The 23,819-nt window shown below is 36.6% G+C and overlaps 1 protein-coding gene across 11 annotated transcripts in view; it reads left to right on the top strand.

The window, feature by feature from the left end:
- The window catches only part of ZMYM2 (zinc finger MYM-type containing 2), an 86,365-nt gene that overhangs the window by 40,810 nt on the left and 21,736 nt on the right, over nucleotides 1–23,819 (top strand). For 10 of the 11 annotated variants that reach the window (XM_085063393.1, XM_085063370.1, XM_085063401.1 and 7 more), the window contains 5 exons: nucleotides 1,840–1,990; nucleotides 2,740–2,855; nucleotides 8,525–8,641; nucleotides 9,262–9,412; nucleotides 19,246–19,418. In XM_085063393.1, the coding sequence (XP_084919519.1) occupies nucleotides 1,840–1,990; nucleotides 2,740–2,855; nucleotides 8,525–8,641; nucleotides 9,262–9,412; nucleotides 19,246–19,418 (708 nt within the window). The remainder of the gene's footprint in view (nucleotides 1–1,839; nucleotides 1,991–2,739; nucleotides 2,856–8,524; nucleotides 8,642–9,261; nucleotides 9,413–19,245; nucleotides 19,419–23,819) is intronic. The other variant, XM_085063422.1, reaches the window with a different exon arrangement.

Below are 23,819 nucleotides of genomic sequence, written 5' to 3'. Positions count from 1 at the left end.
CTATTAAGCATGTTCCAAGAAATCAAGTCCTGGTAGTATAACTCAGAGTTCTCTGGATGCTCTGCTTTCGTCTCTTAGCTTGCCAGAGGAGATGGAAGTGTATCAGCAGAATAGCTCCAAGTCACAGAATAGTATAACTGCTTGATTTTGGTGTTGATATTTAGTGAGAATTTTGTCAGAATTGTGGCTGATTAGGAAGATAATGATATGCTGGGTAACATGTTTAAAGGCAAATGGAAAAAAAACTGTTAGGAAGGAAGTATCCTAGTGTTGTATTTTATATCCTGTTTTAGGTAGGAGTTCAGTATCTTGACAGATACTCCTTTTTTGATGAAATCCCCAGCAAAGGTTTCATCAAAACAGCATGTGGAAATTGTGAAGTTGTGTGGAAATTTTGCTGGTCTCTGCAAGATGCTAGATCCAGTTTGTGGCACAGGCATGTATGTGTATTTGTATGTTTTTGTGTGAATGTTCTTAGTAAAGGAAAGATGACCCTTTAAACCCATGAATTTAATCTCTTGCTATCTGTAAGACTGGATTTTAACAGTTCTCAAATTTGGGTAATTAAAAATAGGAAGAGCAAAGATATCCTCTGAAGCTTCTCTTACTCTGAACAAAGTGAAGCAGCTATGAAACATGATTTGCCTTTCCTTCCCCCTTCCATCCTTGAGAATAGGGAAAGAGGGAGAGAGAGTGCCAAAATAATTTATTTCAGAGGGAAGAAATCTTAAGTGCCTAAGTGACAATTTTCTAATACTTAATAAGGTGAGAGTCTGTCTAGTAGGAGGCCCATAATTTTTGGAATGAGGAATTTTCTCTGTCAGTGTCAAAACCATGATACCATTTCTATGGGCAGAGAAAGTGTCTAGATATCTTTTTCTGAACCTTTCTTTATGGTGCTGGAGGTATTTGCCTGACACTGACATATGTAATACATGTAGCACATCAGAACTATTGATTTTGTATGTTGACTGTGTCATTGGTATTTCTGCTCTGTGCAGCTTTTCTGTGCCTTTTATAGAACATTCGTTCCATTCTGTGGAAAACTGTTGATGGACTGTCTACTATGTTGAGATATGTCAAAATTGAGTTTGTTATCAGGTTCATGGAGTCACAGTTCAGCATAGAAACTCTGCAGTGTGTTCCTTCAGCCTGGAGGATTGAAGATACAATTTTTTTTCCCCAGAGTTTATTTATTCTTCATATTCATAACTTCTTTGCCATGCAGGTGACTGCACAGTGGAACAGATTGCCCAGAGGGGTTATGGTGTCTCCCTCAGTGGAGATATTAATGAACCATCTGGATGCAATCCTGTGTAATGTGCTCTAGGAAGACCCTGCTTGAACAGGGAGGTTGGACCAAAGGTCTTTTCAAAGCTTACCCCTTCTGTGATTCATATTAGCCATGCCAGATTCCTGTTCCTTTCCTTACAACCATTGTCCCATCTGCAAGGAGAGGAAGAGAGTTCTTCCATGCTCTTCAACTCAGCACAACTTGCTGTATGCTCTTATCACAGTTCACAGTTTGCAGACAGTGGAGTTTGGGATGCAGTTGGGTTTTTTTATTGGTTTGAGTTTTTTGAAGTGGGTGTATGTGTGTCTTGTCTTTACACAGAAGGTTAGCTTTAGTTGGCTTTTCCCCAGGAGTAAAAGACCCAACCATAGTGCTGAGTGCTCTTGAGAGGATTATCAGGAGAGTTAATACAGGAAGGATCTGATGGGGGAACAGATGGCAGAAATAAAAGTTTTCCTTTGTGTTTTTTTTTAGATCATAATTTAAAGTCAAAAGCCAAGCATAGTTTTAACTAATGCATTCTTTTGCTTTGTTTTATGTTTTAGAAATGTGGCCAATTAACATCTTGTACTGGCTGCAGAGCTCAGTGCAGGTTTTTTGACATGACTCAGTGCATAGGACCTAATGGATACTTGGAGCCATACTGCTCAACTGTATGCATGAACACACACAAATCAAAATATGCAAAATCACAAAGTAAGTGAAAAGGATGATGGATTTTCATCACTGCTAAGAGTAGACTTTTTTTTTAAGTTTGAACACTGGGGGTGGGTGGTTTTGTTTTACAGTTAGTCTATACAGATATGACTTTGCAGGCTTTTGTAACTTCTTAAAAAAAAAGAAAAAGACCATCTTCTATTGAATACCAGTAAATGTACCCATGAGGATTCATTTTCCTCACTGGCTTTTTTTCATGATGTTGGAAAGAATTTTCAGCTGTCTTAAGGTTTCCAGTGCAAAAAATGCTGAAGCATAACGTGCTCTGATGTGTTACAGAATGATAGTGCAGTCCTTTTGCATATGAATTCATATTCTCTTCTGTGATCCAACTTCACCCTGTTTTGGGTTTTTTTCAGTTAAGCAAGAGAAGGGGGGAGGTAGTTATAATGCATATAGATATTCTCTAGGTAAAATTTTTGATCCAGTAAGTAAAGTGTGTGTGCTTCAATATGCAAAGCAGTCACAGATCTCAACCTGAAAGTGAAAATGTTCCAGTGAATTTTATGAAAGAAGGTGTAATTTTGTATTTAGTGCTGATCTTTAGTGAAAGTATTTATCAAAACTTCCGTAATTTCTTTTGGTTTTTGTGACTTCTAGAAGCTGACTGGCAAACAGACAAATCTTAATTGTCTACATTGAAGTACTGGAAAAGGTTGACCTGTAATACTATTTTTTTTCCTATTAGTTTGTGTTTATTTTATTTGTAAACTACATTTTTCTTTTAGGTATGGAAATTATTTGCCACTTTTGTAAACGAAACTCTTTACCTCAATATCAAGCCACAATGCCTGATGGAAAACTGTACAACTTTTGCAGTTCCAGTTGTGTAGCTAAATTTCAGGTTAGCTGTTGTGTTAAATCTTTTCCTCCCTAAATATTTGTGTGAGTGTGTTTGTGTTAAGTATTTGCTTATTAAACTAACTTGCTTGTATATACTTGCTTGAGAGTTACAATTAATGTAGCAGATGCTTCTGGCTCATAACAATTTCTTTGATCAAAGTACTGTTTCATAATGGTAACACTAGCTGCTGTCTTAAACTTACAAAATTGGATAATAACAACCAATTTCTGCTTTATATTGTTAGAAAATACAAAGCAATATCACTGCTCATTTTATTTTTACCACCTCAGCTTCTTCATGGATGTGAGCCTTGCTGTTTTGTGTTGAAGATCAACAAATTTATCCTCTTTTGTATTAAATACAGTAACAAAATTCTCAGATTGAATATAGTACTAACAAAGGTCTGCCATGGAGAGTAGTGATTGCTTTTGAAGTGAAAGGTTAGAGCCTCAGTCATTTCATTTATGGACAATACTAGCTGTTTAAATTGTGGTCAGAAACTGGAGTGTTGCAAGGCTAACGATATGGATGAGGCTGCTATGCTTGTTGAAAGTGTTGTATTTTCAGTATGACTTAAGGTTAAAGCATAAGTGAAATGTGTTGTGGCCATTAATCTTTAGGTGATCAAAGGATATTTTTAAAGAGTATGTTTCAATTTTTGTATGTAAAAACATCTTTCCCAGACATGCACTGGATAATTGATAATTGGTTCCTCGTGTTGTTGAGCAGTTACACCCATGCAGGGTTTTGCCATTTGTCATTGAATTTTGCTGGTTTTTGTCAACTGGACAGCAAATCAGTCTTTTAATTGCCTCTTTAATATACCCGGGGTTGACCTCTGTCATGTAGCCATGTCCTGTGTTTCCATCATAACCAGTTTGGTTGATGTCTGTCAGTGGAACTGATTAACAGAGTAGCTGCATATTGTTAATATGTAATGACAGACTTGTAATACTTCTTGCAAACTCATTTAACATCTACTTTATTATACATGAGTTTACAATAAATTGTGTCCCCAAGAGCTCTTGGAATAAATACAGCCAGTGAATGATGAATTCAGCCTGGGCCTTCTTGGATTTGCACTGAAGTCAACATTAAGCAACATTATTGAATAGTTGCCAGATCAGTTAATGCTGGTAGTCAGTTTGTGGTCTTACTGAGACCTTGCTGATGCTTCTGTTGTAGTCTCAGTGCTGCATGTAGAGCTCTCTTCAGTGTTGCATTGGAGTTTAATTGAAGCAGGCTTGCAGTCTGTGAGTTCTTAGTAAAGACCGAGAATGGGTATATCATCACTTGCTTACAGTTAGTTTGCTCTAACAGCACTGTTGGGTTTTAACCTTTCATAGCTTTTGTATAGTCACTGTGTAGAAGAATAAAATATATTCACCATAAGGTTAGGGTTGAATGTATGAGAAAAGCTTCTTTGTTCTGTTCATTTAGTATTCAGGTGGAAAGGGTGGTATACTTGATTGTGAGCTTTTCACTGTAAGTGCTCCCTTGAGTTTTCTTTTGTACCTAAGTGACCTGTAAAAGTATTGAATCTAAGTGAAAAAATGGTTGATTTACTATGGTGCTTCATATTTTTCACTGTTTACTAATGGAAATAACTCTTATTTTAATTTTCTGGCTTCATATTCATCCCTTTTTCCTACTGTGCCTATTCTTCCTAGACTTTTTTCTTTTAAGAGTTATCCTTCTCGGAATAGAATAATTGCTATTTGAGGGCTGTGTTTTCTCCCTTCTGCCAGTATTTTAGTCCTTTTGGTTTAGAAATGGGTGTGTTTCACAGAACTTTAGGATTGATTATCACTGTATCTTAAAAATAACCTTTTGTTTCTAGCTAGTTATTCTTTTAATGTATTGAAAGATTCAATTGAGCTGATTTTTTTACAGTTTATGTCCATATCTACATTCTCCTTTGAGCGGCCAGCCTGTAAGAGCATTGATCCTTGTAAGAAAGAGAGTAAAAGAGAGAGAACAGCCTGCTTTATGTGATTTTGTTTGGCAGTTGGTGTTATAATAGTGGGACTGTATCTTTTCTTCTATGCTTTGTCTAGGAGGGTGTTACTGCAGAGATGAGAACAGAGCTGTTCCCAAGGTGTATTGTTGTTTTAAAACAGTATTGCTATTGGTACTTTTACTGGGTCAGTTGAAGATGTTGCTGTTTAGGGAAAAATAAACTACTGATTATTTATTGTGAACATGGAGGTTGTTGTACAAGTGTCTTCCCAAAGTTAGCAGCTGTGTAAGTGTATGACAGTACAAACTATTTGGCAAAATACAGGTCTGTGCAAAATTTGTGCTAAAGCTTTAATTGCTTTGGGTTTTTCTTCCAATTTATGGATGTATCTGGAGAATTGTAGGATCAATATGGGTAATAATTACAATGGTTTTTAGCAGGGTACTCAGTCTGGTTATTCACTAATATTGTTCTCTTTTACCATTGTGATGGTGTCTGGAAGTGTTCTTCACTATATGCCTTACACTTCTCTTTCTTGTACACACACATGCACACAGACAAATATTCTTCTTAATTTGATCATAAAAAGATTGAGGCTTCCATGCCCAAGCTGGAAGGTCTGTGTGTGCATGAGTGTGAGGGGAATGTTTGTTTCCTTCCCTGTTTAATTTAGTGCCCTTGATTTTGTTTGTGGAAGTCCTAGTGGATGATAGCATGTAGAAGATTCCTTATAAGTGTTTGCTTCTCTCATGCATGTTAAGAACAACTTGATTCTTTAAAGGTTTTTTTTTTCCCTCATCTGAAAAAAAAGACCTAGCCTCAGTCTGGCTGCCCACGAGCTCTTCCACCTGTACACTTATGTGCAGAAGTGTTTCCACAATTTGGTTTTGTGTTGCTGTGAGCAAGAATCACCCTCTGTCACAGATGCTGCAGTGGCAGGGCGGGCTAGAAGCTGTGCTGCTGTGGTTGTCCTCTCAGAGGATCCTGGGCTGTGCCTGCCCACTGTTCATTATTAACCTGGCAACTTAGCTTAGTTTGAGCTGGTTGCATTGAAGGCTGAAAAGGGCTTTACAATGGTTTTTTTGCTTTGCTTGCACTTTCCATGCTCTTGTTGTTCAGAGCAGGCTCTCAAAAGAGCAAATATATGTACATGACTTCAGAGATGTCTTTGATAAAGCATAGCATAGGTAAAACTTTGTGTTCAGGGTGACTGGCAAACGATTTTAATAAATTTATTATATTTTTTTCTTTTATTATTCTTTGTGTGCTATTGTGCTCCCAAATAATTCCTAAAGGTACTTTAAGTACCTTGTAAGTTAGAGGCAAAGCAAGATGGTGAAAATACTATATACATGTCATCTTGGCTCAAAATACTATGCAGAAGCAGTCCTTAATTGTAAGCAGGGTAATTGAAACTTTAAAGAGGTGTACAAAATAATGTGATTAACTTGATTTAAAATCTGTCTTCTGCTTGGTTTAGAACTTTCATTAGTGTGAATGCAGTTCTTTACAGGGTTTCTCTGGAAAAATACTTAGTTAACCAGAGGAGCTCATGATAAAAAAAACATTGCTTTTGGGGTTTTTTTAGAAGTAATAATGCTTAGTAGTTTAGATTTGTTTAATCTGTAGTTAAGTGTAAATATCCTTTAAAACAAATTCCAATTTCAAGTAGTCTCAAACTCTTCGTTCTCACTTCTCTAGCTTTTTGTTTTTTCTCAATGACCAGCGCTATAGACTATGTGAGTCTGAATCTCTACTCCAGTAAATGGGAAAAGAAATAAAAGAAGCTAACTGTGGCATACCTCAGAAAACAGAAAAAAACCTGTGTTTTAACTTGTAGCACTCACAATAGGTTGTTTGAGTCCCATATTTAAAGGTAACTAGAGATGTGCAAGATAAGGGTTGCCTTTCATTTGATGACCACTTAGTTTATTTCATGTTCATTCCTCACTCTGTCCTCAGTGTTTCTGTATAAGTTGCCACATCTACTAGTTCTTTACATCTCCTTCATTCCTGAACTGGAGATGCTGGGTATACTTGCTTCTTGATTTCTTTTCATTTTCAATGAGAGCTTCTAGGGCTTCCATAACCCACCCAGCTGCATGTGTTGAGCATGGTGTTTGCTTTGCAAAGAAACCTGCAAGTGCAGAAGTGCACAGGTTGGATGGACCTTGCACTTAAAAATGCCTTTGTGGCCCTCATGTTGGTGCAGGTCTTCAGCTATACAGAGTAGACAAAGTGAAGCAAACCTTGCTCAGCCACAGGGACAGTTGCTGGATATAATGGTAGGAATTTGTTAGTATTGTGTGAGGGCATCAGAAGAAAGTTGTTATAGAAGTCATGTATGTAAATTTGATATGGGCCAAAGGGCCATTGAGGTAAAGGTGTCATCTTTCTGCTGCCTGGCATTTGGTTCTCAGGTATTGCCTGTGATTGGGAAATGTGCATGACTACTTTAGGTTGCAAACTCTTGGTAGAGAATTATTGTATCTGCATAAAATTATACTGTTTGCACTGCCAGCTAGCACTCAGCAGTACTAGCCCACATACATCAGGGTTTATATCAGCAGTAAGTCTCAACACAATTTTTAATTTATTTTTTAGTGTAGGTGAGCCCTTACTAACATGAGAGTCTGAAGAAAAGTATCCTTTAATAGAAATCTTTTGAATTCTCACTGTTACACAGTGGAGAGGTAGTAACAAATCTGTCTGAAGAGAATTTGTCTTCAAATATATTTGTTTTGTTGCAAATAGTGTGGGAAAGTTTGATGAGAAAACAGATGTAAGAAATTTGTCCTGGGTTCTTTAAGTGTCAGTGATCACTACTGATTCAGATTTTTGTCTTGGAACATCACACATGCAATACACCAATAGTTCTTGCTTAACGTGGAATGTGTCAAAAGGCTGTGTTCTGTTGGCACATACAAGAAACTGAAAGATGCAGGTACTGTATAATTGCTTTCTCATCTCTACTGATTGCCTCAGAAACACTTTCAAGAAATTACTCAGTTACAGAATTAAATTCTCATACCTACACATGCAATCTGTAGTATTTTTCTCGGTCTTAAAACCCTAAATTGTTTTGGGGCTGGCTGTAAATAATTACATCTTCCTGCCATAGGATTGATGCTACGTAGGACTGTTAACTGGTTTTGTCTTAATCTGAGTAGATGTGAGGTTTCTCACTGAAAGCCTTTTACTTTAGTATTTGTGTTTTCAGGCTGCATGCTTACATAAGGTATGCCTTGGTGAGGTTTGGATTTGAAAATACTTGTTTGTTGGTCTTTGTCTGTCACCAAAATAATGCAAGCTGTGGAATGTATTTATCTGAAAATATATGTTTTGTGATTAACAGAAGTGTTTAGTTTTGGGATACTTTTGGTTATTTTTGGCAAAAAATGTATTTACCCTTAAATAAAAGGCATTGGAAAGGTAAATAAAAGGCATTGGAAAGGTAAGGTTAAAACAATGACATAAAGTAATTATGGTGGAAGCAAGGGTAAAGATTCAAAATTGGAAAACCTGAGATGACAAGGGAAAGGGAGTTAAGGTAAAGGACCAGCCTGCTGTGCTTTTGCTAGAAATGCTCCTGAGTTAATAAATAAAGTCTTAAATTTTCAAATGCCGTAAGCTTAATTGAAAAAAACCCCACATTTAAAAGGTAACTTTCTTTTTTAGTGATGTATGTATATATATTTATGTTTTTCAGACTCTCAGTGTTCATTCTTCAACAAATGGTCAGTTTGTGTCTCCCAGTGATATTCAGTTGAAATGTAATTATTGCAAAAGTTCTTTCTGTTCAAAGCCAGAAGTACTGGAATGGGAGGTAAGGGATGGCGGGGGGGAGGGGGATGTTGGTGTTACTAATTAGAATGATGATGTGTTTAAAGGGTTAAACTTAGCTAGAAAACCTGTATCAGAGTTCTATTTTATAAGGTATTGAAGTTTCTTAAAAAAAGTTTAGTTACAATCTACCTGGTTTTGTAGAATATAATTTATCTTCAGTAGGGATAAAAGCGGAAGTCTTTGTTCATAAATAGTTTCTGTGGAATTTAAAGAAAAAATTATTTTCTCAGATGACATGTAAGTCTGAAATCTGCTTTCATCTTCAGTTATTGTAGATACAATAGACCATTATTACACTTCTTTATGAACTGAGAGAAGTATCTAAAGAGGATATGCTAAGATTGAATGGCATATTTTCTGTTGTGTTTTCACGTGAAATGATGAGTGTTTATAACACTGTGAACTTTATTGGGATTTGTAAATTTTTAGCATTATCCTAATTTATCATATCCTAATTATATGTTCACTCTTCAGTTTACTTTGTAAGTTGTGTCTTAAACACAATAGTCGTGTGGCAGCTATTATTTCAAGTTGCACTAGTCAGACTTTAACATTTTATCCATTAACCATATTCATGATGCTTTGCAACTTTGCATTTAGAACAAAGTGTATCAGTTCTGCAGCAGAGCATGTTCTGATGATTATAAGAAACTGCACTGCATAGTTACGTACTGTGAATACTGTCAAGAAGAGAAAACGCTGCATGAAACGGTGAATTTCTCCGGTATCAAAAGACCCTTTTGCAGTGAAGGTATGTATGTATTTGATTTTTTCCTGAGCTACTGGTCATTGTTCTACTCCTTTGTTAATATATAACGTTAAAATTTAAGGTAACACCTCATTCTGTTGTACTTGAGGCTAAACCAGAAGTCTCTTCATTATGATTATTGAAGTAATTGCACATGTTAGTATTAGAGCATGTACTTTTTAATTTATCTGAGCTGCCTTTAGAGCTTTTCACCACTTACTTACTCCAGGTTAAGGGTAACACTCTGTAGTGTGTGTGTATAAACACATACACGTATGTATGCACATTGCATATATAGATATGCACAAAAAATTATACGTTCTTTTTTAAAAACATATGCAGTAGTGCACATACAGCATTAACTGCACTGATGAATACCAGCTTTCTCTTTGATTAGTATCTTCTAAATTAAATACAACAGTAGAAGTTCTCTATTGGCTTAGAATGGTTACTTAAGCAGTAACTTGAATGATGCCTGTTGATGTGTGTTGATTACTGTCACTAAAATTTGCTTGACTAATTACTTGAATTTGCAAAAATAAAACAAACTAAAAGGGAACCCTATGGGCCTAGAATTCTTCTAAGTTGCATTAAAGTATAGTTTTAATAGAAATAGCAACACAGAGTTTTAACAAGGACCTATCCTTTCCACTTCTGGTGAGCTCTCCTTTGATACTGGTATTTAATCATGATCTTAGAAGTTTAATTACAAGTTTGGATGACCTATCATTCACAAATATGGTGAATATTTATTTCTTTAGTTACAATAATAACAATAACACTTCCAATGTCATTTGATAAAACCTATGGAAGATCTCTGCTTTCAGGCAGATTACTAGAATAGTAGATATGCTAATTTATTTGAGGAGGATCCTGTTAAGCTGGAGAGATGTAATGCAGGGCTAGAGGCAGTCTTCCCTCCATGCCATTCCCTTACAACTCGGGACTCTGCAATCTTTTGTTTCTGAAGAATGGAGTGTGGTGTTCTGGTCCTGCAAAATGATAGCAGGAGAGTAAAAAAAGGACAAATTAAGGCCTAGTCTTACAGTGTGTCATTGCATTGCTCAGCAGCCTCTAGCTAGAAATTGTTTATGTAAATGAAACAATTCCACAGAATATATTCAAAGAAGAGCAAGATGCTTTTCCGGAGATTACAGAATATTTACGACTCCCTCATTTTAAAGCCTGGTGGCTGTCACAATGAAATCAGTAGGATTCCTAATGCCATCTATGCCATTACTAGTTCTGTATGAAGGTGCTTGAAGTAAGTGAGGACTTCTGTTTTCTATTGGAAAATTTGAGGAAGAAAAGAAATAAAAACAGTCTCTCCTGTGTAGGTATAGACACTAAGTGGGGGGAATCTGTTGCTAGATGTTTTAGTGTGGGTCTTGGGTCTGCAGGTGCTGTACTACCAGCTTAAGAGCAAATACTATGTTTATGAGGATGAGTATGCAAAATGTTACCATAAAGCCAAAGCTCATCAGCTTACTGTGATGATCTGAACCACTGAGCAATAGAGAGAGGGTAGTCAAAAGCACTATTAAGTAGATTGTAACTTGACTAAATACAGTGCATATCTGCCGGCTGTAGCTGAGGTCTGCTTTGTGATGCACATGACAAAGAACTGTATGTGTTCCTGTTGCAAATAAACTCATGACCTGGACAGAAATTCTGAAGGAACCCTAGACCATGTATTTTAAAGGAAAACCAATGATTGTCATCAATGGCTGCAGAAACAGTGCAATCCAAGAATTAATAGTGCTTAGAGCTGATGTGGGCAGAAGAGGGCCAGGGCTTTTGGTGGGCTGAGTGGAGGTCAACAAATAAAAGTTCAATCATCAGACATGATAGATTTTTCTTCCCCCTTTTCTGGGCTCCTAAATACCACTGGTTTGTCCTTAATTTCAAACCTTTTTTCAGATATATTTCCAACTGTTTGTGAAATAACAAAACCAGTACAAGTACCAAATACTTGTTGGATACGGAGGCCGTTCTGGTTTTGATATTGCAGTGTTCAAGAAACCTCACCAACATAGGTTATTTTTTTGAACATGCAATTATTCTTCATCAGAAGACAATATATCACAGTTTGAGAAGGATTAGCCAAAGGTACTAAGTCACAAAAGTTGTGACTTTGGAAGAAGTTGAACCCTCAAGGGAAAATGCAGAAAATTTTCAGGGGAGTGTTTATAAAAGAAGGCTCCTAGATAAAATCAGAAGTGAAACAGGTGTTTAAATTTCTGCAAGTGTACTTATTTGTTCATCTTCAAGCAACCTGATGGGAAAGCATATAAAGATGAACCACAAATATCTCCTGACCACCTGCCTAGCTGGAGTACTGAAGATGTCATCATTCCTTTGCTCCCATTCTTCACACCTGAGGGTTTTTTTCCACATGCATATACATATATATTTACACACAAACCCTGGCACCCACATTAAAGTCTCTTGGAACCAGTATTTCTGTGCAGTTTCATTCCAACTCTGTTTCTTTGTATGTTTCTCTTGAGACACTAAAAAATTTGTGCAGGGAGTAGCTGAAACCTCCATTACAATAAGGTGTAATTAGAACTGACCTAGATTTTGTGCTAAAGATGGTTATTAATTCTTTCATGGAGTATAGTATGCTTTTTCTGGTTTTGTCCAAAAATCAAGTGCTATGTGGAGAATGAACAATGTGAACGGACTAGATGAAAGAGTTTAATCTGTTCCCCTGGTGCTGAGGCTTTGGAAATTAAACTGTCCTGGTGTTTTACCACTAGAATGCTGCATTCAAAAGTATCTTCATCTAAACTAAATAAGATACACATTATGTATGCTAAAGTAAGAAGTAGCTTATGGGTTTTTAGGCTTGTGTAGTTGCATGAGTGACAATTGCAGATAGGCTGTACAAGTTTTTAATCCTGAGGAAATCTTCATGTTACTGGGTTTTGAGTTTTTTGTGAGTGGGGTGGGGTTTTTTCAGTTTTGTTAATATGTATTCCTTCTGAGAGTCTGGGAGAATAAATCAGTCTTTGGCAATCCTGTAATGGTGGAACTGTTTTATGATGAGTATTGGCATAATTTTGTTTTACTTCCGGACTTACGTAATTCATCTCTCCAGTAGAAGTAAGTGCTCTGACTCAAACAACACAGGCTTAATAATTTTATAATGCAAATTTTAATAACACTGATTCGTATCTGTTAGTCTGCTTCTAGGAGGGAGAAGGTCCATAAGTTGTGGAGTAACTCAGTTACCTGATGCTTGGGAATTCTTTTCAAATGGATAATACAGATAAAAGACAGCTATGAAACTAGCAACTGTATTATCATCTTGAAAGCATGCTAAGAGCTTTCTGGGTATTATGGTTTCTGCAAATAAAACTCAATGTAGACGTTGAGTTTTCTTTGGAAATGTCTCTGATGTTTCATCTAAGAAGAGATAACCTCTCTTAAAATACTGTAGAGCCGACAAGTAGAAAAATAATTTTAGGAAATTAGGTAATTGCACCTTCCTCTAGGAAAGGTGTATACTCAGTTAAAGCATTGTAGATTTTAGAGTGGTATTTTTCCAACCACTACTTCACAGTGGATTGTTTGGTATACTATATTGTTAAATGAGTAGTTGATTAATTTTTAGATTTATATGAAAATATTACAGATACTGAGATAGCCTAAACATGGGTGTTTCAATTTTCATACAGGTGCTCGTGTATCAGAATTTCACAATCAATTAGGATACTACTGATATTTATAGCAACTCCTGTTCTTAGAAACAGCAAAAAAAGTTATTTAAAAATTGACATGTTATATAAAGTGCTGCTAAGTTGCTGGGCTTCTCTGGTGGGTGGACCAAGGAGGAATTGGTGCACTGGCCCTGCTGTGCCAATGTGCTGTGTCCCCCCTAGGTGAAGGGAGTTGCCATCAAGCCTGAGTGAATCTCTTTGTTCCTGATGTTTGGTCTCATTATTTTTGAAGTGAGAGCTACAGAAACTGTTCAAACACAGCTTTTTTCATAGTTTACAGTAGCAACTATGTATTTTAGAGACACTGATACTGCTTTTAAAAATAAAATGTATAGAATTTGGGCTAGCATACAGAAATTTTTGAAGATGGTACAAAATCATCCTTTCATACACTCGGATTTGTGCTTCATAGAGCTGTTATGTCCCTTTCTACAGCTCTTGACAGAGGCCTGCCATGTTGAAATTACTTGATCTTGCTATGGTGCCTAGTTTGGTTTTGCTCATAACCATTTCTTTTGGCAATGTCACTCTTGAGATAAATTCTGACCTGAAATGACAGTTTCCTTGTGTTTTTCACTTGAAGTTTTATTTGGTGCCAAGTTGGGATATCCTGGAAAAAAGGGACAAGTGAAAAGCAGAGCATGTCTTAACTACTGCAAAATGCATCATCTGTGAAAATGCTCTTTCGCAATTGCAAGTGTCATGTTGTTACTGCAGGAGGACATTCCTTTCCCATAAATTAGGTTAGTAGAAAAGTAGAAGTGAACTTTGGAGGGACTTAGAGTTGCCTGGGCTATTCTGAGGCACTACAACCTTTGACTGCTATGGGCAGAAAGCAGTTTTCTTTAGGGAACTCTGATGGCACAGCAGTTATTCAGGCCATGTAATCTGATTAAGTAGTCTGGTTTTACATCTTTGAGCTGCAGATGACTGTTCCAAACAAATTTTTTTACTGTAAAAGCTAAAATAATCTTCTTACTTATAAAAATGAGTTAAGGTAAAAGGGACAGAATATTAAATTCTGACAGGTCATTTAGGAAGTATGTAGCAGGCTCTGTTGCTACAGAAGCACCAAGTGAAGGCTCTTGGCTATGCTGAAAGAAAGCATAGTTCTGCACCTTCTTGGCAAACACACATGGAAGAGCTGGGCAGTTGGTTGTAGTGGTAATCCACTTGTGGAAAAGTCTCGTTGTGTAGATGTAGTTTCCATTTAGTGCGTCTTGGTTGCAGCTCTTCTGAAATTACTTGACATTTTAAACTTCTTAATGTGGATTTTGATATTTCTGACAGTGTTCTTGTGGTTGAAAAATTGAAAGGAAGAGCTATGCTGTGGAAGAGACTATGTTTATCTTTCTGCTGTCTGTAGAGGGAGAAATCTGATAGTGTTCAAGTAACATCATTTAAATTTTGTGTACATGTATTGAGTCTTGAAATTTTGTTTTTCTTTGTGGAGAGATAATTTGTAACACAGTAAAGAATATCAAGTGAAATGCTGTGCATTGTTCAACACCAGTGGTCCTTGTTAGATTATCGTTCTTCAGTGTTAATTATACTGTTGTGTCTTTTAAAGAGGTTTGAGTTTGTTCTTTGAGCAAAGACAGCACTGGCTGTTGCAGGTAAGGGGTGATGCGATTTTCTGTGCTGAGATCATGAGCAAAAGAAGGCAAAAGCTTATAAAGATGCTTCTTATTAATCTGGAATATTAAGTAATCTGAGAAGATTTAAGAATAAGCAAAACATGAGTAACTGGATTGGAGTAGGAGGGAGGAAAGTGGAAGGAGATAGTAGCTAATATCAGGAAATACTATGATAAACTGAAGTTCTATGAAAGTTGGATTGAATAATAAGAGGTTCTTAAGGTGAATACAAGAACAGAAAGGATATACACAACTTTTCTTTACACAGAGAGGGTAGGGTCTACTTTGACAGTAATTCAGGCAGGACCCAAAATTTGGATACATTGAATCTGTTTTCCTAAAAATAATGTTTATCATGAATCCAGAGACCAGTGGATGATAGGGATGAGGGTATGGGAAGAGGTTTTGCATGTGAATGAGTACAGAGGGAGATACAGCAGAAAGATCTGCATGTAACGTAGCTCCAGAAATCCTCGGAGATGTAGCTTGTGCTGCACAGGCCTGTTGTTATTTTTCCCTGGAACAGATAACAGCTGACGTTATTACAAGATGAGAGAATAGTAAGTCTTGCATGTTACTTGAAGGACAGAGGCAGTTTAGTAAGGACTTCCTTTCAGAGGTAAAAAAACCAATTGCTTTTAGGGTGGAACAATTACTTTCTATTAAAGATACTATTCTTTGTGGTGAAAAGGAACTGGAGCTGGGGACTCAGGAATATTTCTTGTTCAGCATTCCTTTTTACATAGCTACTTGATGTAGAAATGTACTGAACTTCCCATAATTCAGGTAGGTGCTGCTGGTAGAATAGGATCATGTTCTTAGTAGCTTGCTTGCTCTGAGTCTGCAGTCAGTCAAGTGAAGCAGGTTTTCTACAATGATAACTCTGCAGGGCTGAACCTGGCAGTTCTTGGATCTGCCAAGGAAAGGAAGCTCTCTCAACCTGGAACTTCCCTGAGATAAAGGTTTGGAGGAACTGCCTCAGTGTTGCCTTGTCAGTAATCTTCTCTTGCACGTGTTCACATCAGTGTCTTCTCTCTACCATTTACATGGGGAGCCAAAATTCAGGGCTTCTAAGGGATAGGTTTTATATTGGGTTTTTCTTGAAAGCCAGAATTCTAATAGTGTAATTAAGGATGTGTTATGTTAATTTAGTGGATACTCACCTTGGTTTTTGTTAGCTTCTGATTTTGAGTTGGAGATACTTCTGAAAATGCTTATTTGTGGTCTGAGACAGCCAACTTGTGGAATGATGTGTTCGAACTTTGATAAGGACCATAATTAATGACTGGTGTAGCTTGAGCCAGATAACCTGTGCTAATATTTTTTTTTTTGAAAACAAGAGCTGTTTTCTCTCAGAGTCATTTTACAGCAGTAGAGGTTTCCATCTGATCACATTGTAACTTGTGGGGCTGGTGTTGTTGCAGAAATCTTGGGGGACTTAGGATTTTACTCATATCTTTTTGTTCAAAATGTTGGGGCCATCAGGTGTTTGGTTTAGGCAGTGCTCATACTCATGAACCCCAAGTCCCCAGGGGAGTTAGGTTGAGCAAACCCTCGGGATTTTAGTGTTGATATTAGCAAGGTCATACAACCAGTGCTTTTTGTGTTGCTCATCCACAATGTACTGTAAGTCAAAGCTCACTTCATGGTCGCATCTACAAAGCCAGCATGGATGCTACTGTTGTGTTGATTCAGGATTTCTCTTGTGCAGGAGAAAACCAACTTGTTTGAGCTTAGAATTTGTTTTTCCCAAGGGCAAATTCCTTTTTCCATACAAAGACAGTCTTAATATTGTAGTCAAAGCCATAGCATTGTAATAAAAATGTATGTCCTAGGTTGCAGACTGCCAAGGACCTAGGAAAGGCATTTTGGTTTCACTTTGTCTGAAGTGACAACGTCTTGAAGCTAATTTTCCCTGGCCAGGTACATGGTTACCTATTACAAAGACATAAAAGTGCTTCAGACAAATTGGAAGAATGTTGCTCATGATGTTGCAAAAGAAAGCCTTTGTGCTACTTTAGCAGTCTTCAGGGTTGTAACAATCTACTGTCAATATCTAAAGTTTTATAAATATGGATTTTTTTCATGTTCTGTAGAGGCTTCCATCAGCAAGAAGCCTTGCAGTCATTGATCTATAAAAAAAGTCCCACGTTTTCCAGGCATTTAGGTCTTAAGGGCTGGCATTTTGGATTTTTAGTTTTCCCTTACTTAATGTTCACTGATGATTATTTTCCATGAGTCAGAGAGATGTGGGAGATGTTTGACTGTAGAGTGGAAAATTTCTTACCTGATAACTTTTTAAAATAAAACAGCAGCATCATTTTCAACTTTACTTCCTGTAGTTCAGCAGCCAAGAGAAATGTCAATATTATCCATTCCTTTTTGTAAACTGTTTAGCTAGTGGGCGTGGGTTACCTGCTTGATAGTAGAGGAATAACTACTAGTCTATAGTCATGAAAGGTTGATGCACCATTGGGTGGCTTTTCTGAGACACAGCTGAGGAAGAGGATACATTGTGGTGCTAAGATATCTCTGGAATTTTAAAGAAGTGGAAAGAATATGATGCTCCATGCAATAATGAGAGATACAACCAGCAGGAAAAAACACTGGCAAGAGATTTCATGTGCTTCTAATGGGTACTTTTAACCAATAGCTTGCACACAGTGGTATCTTTTGGATTGTTATTTCCTTCAAAGTAACATATTTAAAGTCCAAATCAGTTGCACTGTAACGATGGTTGCTTGAGTTGGCATTTTCCATCTGTGCTAGTAATTTTCTTTATTCTGTTGTTAAAAGAACCAGATACAGAACTTGGAAAAAAAACCCGTTAAAACCCAAAAAAGCTAACAAAAAAACCCAACAACAAAACCAGTTTGAAACATTACCTACAGTGTCTTATTTGCACAATATTCTATAGTTGTCTTGTTTTGACATTACTAGCAAATTTAATTTGTTAGCAAAGCTTGTTGCATTGCAAGTTGAAGTTCCTCAATAACTTTTTGTTTTTTGGAAAATTCAGTCTGCTGCATCTTCCATTTGCATTCTTGTGCTTTTAGTGATTTAAAAATAGTATCTCAGTTTCACACATATGAATTCTACCCTAATAGACAACAGCTGAAGTCACATAATTGAAATTACTGAATACATTATAGTATTTTTATATTCTGTATGGCAGAGGAAGTACAGTATATGTGCTACATACTGAGTTTCATAATTTACTAGAAGTATAGAAGTTTGTATCTGTTAGATTTTTTTATATATGCCCTAGCAGAGTGGACCCTTGGAAGACTTGAGTTTTGGTCTTTGGTGGTACTGTGATATTTGGTAGATCATAAGAACATGTGCAGTACCTTAGATTAAAGGTCTGTGTGTTACCTCATCCCTCCAGTGTTCAATATAGACAGTTACTTCATCTCATTCTGTTCTCTTCTGTAAAATTAGGACAATTACAGAGGTACATAGCACATGATTTAAGCATCAGCTGAATATGCACTGAATCTGAGATAGTTTAAATACATTATGTTCTGAAAATAGCCTATGTAATAGCTACAGTATTCATAATTTAATGCATTTAATACGTTAGAATATCTTTTCTGATTTGCTGGAGGGAGGATCAGATAGTGGAAAAATATAGCTGTCATTATGGCAACCTTGAAATTATGACTGCATAATAAATGAAAAAAACCCCAACCAAAACAAAGCAAAGCAAAACAAAAACCCCCACCCAACCACCAAAGAAACAAAATAAACAAATAAACAAAAACTCAGAACAAAAAAGCCCAACAACAACAACAAAACAACACAAAACACCAACCAACAACTCCACCCCACTGCGATGTGAAAAAAAAAAAAATAGAAGATTAATTTCATACAAACTCTTTACAAATTTCATGTGTAATTTCCTGTCATTGCATAATTCTCACTACTGGTCATTGCTTACTTTATAGTTATAATTTTTAAGAAATGCCTCAGTTCTTAGGTCATCTTGTACATATTAGTGTTCTTAGATATTAATGAGTTATCTTAAGTAGTTTGTTGTATTAATATAAATAAAGGTAGTCATAAAATTAAGTTGATCCATGAAGAAAGATATTTCTTTAGTAGATAATGTCTGATCTTTAGCAATTTGAGAATGTGTAACTGAGCAATGTAACTCCAAGTCAGTGCTTTTGCATGAGTCTATATTAAAAGAAAATTATTTATTTTTTTCCTGACTGTTTATTCAGGGATTTGATAAAGATTCAGCATAGGGTTTTGAAAAAGATGCAGGCATTGCAGGAAACCATAGAGTTGTGTAGGGAAGGTAATTGGGTAAAAATGTCTTGAAATATAGTCTTACTCTGCAACCTGAATTTGTCTGAAGCCCCAATTGTTAGCTGTTGTTGTACTCATTTAATTTTCAATATTTAACTCTTAACTGTGATATCTCTCTGTAAAAATTACTTTGTTCCTAATGTTTAAAATCTGTTTCCAGGCTGCAAGCTGCTATATAAACAAGACTTTGCAAGACGGTTAGGACTGAGATGTGTTACTTGTAATTACTGCTCACAGCTGTGCAAAAAGGGAGCAACTAAGGAACTTGATGGTGTAGTGAGAGATTTCTGCAGTGAAGAGTGCTGTAAAAAATTTCAGGACTGGTACTACAAGGCAAGTAACTCAGAATTTTTGACGAGAGCTCCACAGTTAAAAAAACCAAAAATGCACATGTGAGGATATCTCAAGGATTGTGCAGCAGATATGGCATACTTCAGCAAAGCATTTGCTAGAGAATAAGCAAATGTATTAATTTCATCATTTGAGTTTTTGTAGATCTTAGAGCAGCATTTCTATAATCTGATTTTATTAATTCGTTTGGCAAGGAAGTCTTGAGTTACAGAAAAACAAGAAATTACTATATATATTTGTTACTTTACAATTCCAATTTTTTCTCGATTAATAACACATTTTTCTTGTCAAAACTTCTTAAATGTGTATTCAGAATGTTGAAAACACTGTTAGTAGCAGCTGGATACCTTGAGTTCACCGACATTAGTGGAGTTTTTCTTGTTCCTGTTTTTGCCTCCTTTTTTGCCTTTTCCCTTCTCCCACAGTTTGAACTGCAGAGTCTTTGATTGTTCAGTATTTCCCAGTGGAAAGGATGCCAAAGGAAAAAGCAAGACCAAATGGATTTCTAATAAAAGTTTAAATCAAACAGATGGCATCTATTTCTAAGTCTCTGGAAGCTTAACTGCCTTGTAAAGTACAACCAGCAAAGACTTCACAATAAGAGGTTTTTGTTTACATTTTTTGAAAGGAAAAGATGAAATTGGACTGGGTTTAACCTGCGATTAGTACCATGGATAAAATATTTGATCTCTGGTATGAACGTCCTGGAAAGCTACACTGATAATTTCAAAACAAGAACTACACTATGGATGCAGTTGCAAAAATGACAGTACAAAATTCATCACCGTACCAAAACTCTGCACACAGCCTGGAAGGCAGTAAAAAGCTTGAAATGTTAGAGAGCTAGATACAAGTCCTGTAATTCAAGATGATCTACCTACCATAAAAGAACTGAATATGAAGACATATCTGATACTTTGGAATGTCTTGTTCCAGAAATGTTACAGCCAAATATTGTAATTTTTTTAGTTTGAATAGTGTATGTAGAGTCCTGTTAGACTTTCCTAAAAGAAAACTGCTGAAGACACAATATGTTTCTTTTGTCTTACATGAAAATAGGGTGACAAAGCTTGGCTGCAAGTTCTTAACTAAAATATTAACTCCATACAATAATAATTAATCTATCTATATGCCTTAAAACTTGGAGTGTGGGATGAAACGTATTCCTGCATAAAAAGTGCCTTCTGATGGAGAACTTAAATCTTTGGTGTGCTTCAGAAATCTTTTGGTGACTCTGCAAAGAATATAGTTTGGAGGTGTGCACACCAAACTACTTTCATGAACCTAAGCTTCTGTGGAAGCTTTTACTGTGATTCAGCTTTGAGAACCACTTGAAAACTCAGACTTCAGATTATCCTGATTCATGGGGTGAGGTAGTAAGTTAACTGGCCCATGAAGTCTGCTTAAATGCTGTTGGTACTGTGTCACAGGAAGGTTAGATCTGGTGTCATAAAAAGCAATTTTTATTGCTTTTATAAACAGATCTGCTGGTGACTCATGACTTTTGATGCTTTTGATGGTGTTGAAGTGTTAGATACTTCTACTTTTTGAATCTTACACTTGCTAGTGGAACTAGTGTTCCATTAAGAAGAATTGTTGATTGTAATTTTTTTCAAGTGCTTCTTAAAGCCTTAATGTAATTGAGTTTTGGTTATAAAAGATTTTGAGATTTGTTACATGGGGAGGACATTTAATAGGTTTTGGGAAATTGTGTCTTCTGCTAAAATTCTCTTTTTTATTTATTTTCATTTTTGCTGGTAACTTCTCCCACTTTATAAAGTCACTCCAGATACCTTAGATTTGGTAGTGCACTGTTAGCTCATATTCTTACTTAGCCAAAACAGATGCTGATCAAAACATCGGAAGACAGAATAGATAAGGATCATTCTCTGAATTTGTACTTCATTAGTTGTTTTGTCTGTTAGTTTCTGAAAAGAATAGTTACATATGTATGAGCTTTGTCTCATTTATGCAATGTTCAGTGTTATTTTGGAATTTCAATGAATGTATACATAAAGAGGAATAAGTAGTAATAACCTAGTAATGTTTTAACACCATCATTGTGTTCATTAAACAAGTGTTTGTCTCCATCTTCTTTGTCTACTTTTTTTTATGAACACATCTCTCTCATGTAGTATTACCTGGAAAACATTGTAATCTTTTAAAGTAATGAAGTATTACGGGAGCACTTCCCTGAATGCCAAAATTCTCTTCTTAAAAAGGCAGAAGAAGCTAGCACTCGTAGAAGCACAGCACCTTATCTAGAAGTAGTAGAAGTTCATCAGACTTATCTAGATAAGAGTCCTTTAAACCTAATGTGAGGCATTGAAATATAAAAGAATAGTTTTAGTCCTGATCATCTGTTGGGCAACAGCTGCAGTTACCAGTTGGTGCCAAGTACTGAGGAAGTTTCTACTGTATGGGTTCCATGCACCTCTAAGAGAAGAGGTACAATTCTTGGTGTCATGAGGTTAGCTCTCTAAGTTTTTAGAGCTCCTCCTGTAAACTTGTATGCAATGGTTTGGATGTTAATCCAGAAAATCCCTGGGAAATTCCAGTATAAAGCTTTTAGTAGCCTGATGTTTGATGATAGTTTCAATGACTTGATGTTATATTACAGCATTGAAATTACCTTGAAAAAGAGTATACAGTTCTGAGAACAGCGCAGAAATCTGTTTCTTTAAATATACATTGAGAAACATTGATGACAGTACTACAGCTGAAGTGCACACAGGTCATTTGAGGCCACAGTGGAGAACTGATTAGACTCGGCATGTGCAGTGATGACTCTGTACTCAGTGAAGGTCAGGTGTCTTCAGCAAAGAGTAAGTAGGAAGTGGGCAACTACGGTCCGAGGCAAAGAAAGATTGTTGTGGCTGGTGAGCTCAGCAATGATTGTCAGCAGTGATAAAATTTGAAAGTGGAGCCAGCATTAATCAAAATGGTGAAGGCAGCAAGACAGCCTTGTGGAATTTCTCTTGTCGGAATTCAGCCATTCTCTAGTTAGACATCTCAACCTCCAGTAAGTACTCTTTGAGAACAGTTGATCTCCTTTCTCTTATAATCACTCAGTCTCTGGGAACATCTTTTGCTTCCTATTTACTGCAGTTGAAGCTGGAATAGGCAGCTAAGATTGTCAAGTTAATAGCAGTCCAGACCATTGGAGAACATTTATGAACAGGTGATGGAAGGATTTAAAATGTAAATAAGAGTCCCACATATACAAACTTTGTTCTTTAATCCAAATGTGGGGCAAACCTTAGTGATTTATACTAATCACCGTACCCATTTGAACATGTTGAAGTAGTGGGAAGAGAAATGTACCAAAAGCCAGTTGTGAGTGGCAAAGAATTTACATGCAGTGGGAGCACAGCAAGCAGAGATGGGCTTTTTGGAACACAGAGATAAGCAGACTTGAAGGCAGGTGTATTGGAGATTCAATTAACATATAGTGCCAGTATCCCAGGGGAAAACAAATGAAAAGGGGAAGGAAGGAAAAATCATAAAATACCATGAAGATCATTAATTCATTTTCACTTCAATAAATTTTATGGTCAGGGAAGTGGGTGAGCAAGCAGGTAGCAGGAAACTTCAGTGCATGGAAGGGTGTATAACACTGACTGTAAGCAGGTTATGGAAATAGTGGAATTAAAGTGTAGCAAATACAGAGATGAGAAGTGAAGCATCACTATAAAAGAATCTCATTCTTCCTGAGGAGCAGTAATTTCCATGTGGAAGCAAACCAATGTTTTTTTTCACCTAGATAACTTAGTAGAAGCCCAGGAGAGACAATGATATACTTATGCAAAAGCCTAAATGAGAAAGAAAACCAGGAGAGGGAGAGAGCAATTGCAGGAATCAGAGAACCACAGAGTAGTTGGGTTGGAAGGGACCTTTAAAATGCTGCCTAGTCCCAACACCTCTGCAATAAGCAGGGACATCTTCGATGAGATCAAGTTGCTTGGAGTCCCATCCAACCTGACCTTAAAAGTTTCCCTATCTATAACCTCTCTGGGCACACATGTGCTAATGTTTCACCCTCATTCTAAAAAACTTCTTTCTTATATCTAATCTAAGTTGACCTTTCTTATATCTAATCTAAGTTGACCCTCCGATTTAAAACCATTTCTCCTTGTCCTGTCACAACAGGCCCTCCTGTAGGAAGGCTGTAGTTGCTGGATTTGACAAGATTTGACGCCTTTTTCTTTCTTTGAAGGAGAGAAAAATGAGCAGAAAGTGGTGCTTTGATAGTCAAGCAGCGTGCAGCAGGTCAGAATAGATGGGCTTTTCTGTACGTGAGTCAGCTGTCACTCTTAATCAGTGTTAGGTGGGTTTGAGATTTAAATTTAGAGTGAATTATACCTTTTTTTTTTCCTACTGGTA

The sequence above is a fragment of the Lichenostomus cassidix genome, chromosome 1 (assembly GCF_008360975.1).
Source record: "Lichenostomus cassidix isolate B80296 chromosome 1, HeHo_3.0, whole genome shotgun sequence".
Classification (NCBI taxonomy): domain Eukaryota; kingdom Metazoa; phylum Chordata; class Aves; order Passeriformes; family Meliphagidae; genus Lichenostomus; species Lichenostomus cassidix.
The sequence above is the reverse complement of the archived record's forward strand: the minus strand, read 5'-3'. Positions and strand labels throughout refer to the sequence as shown.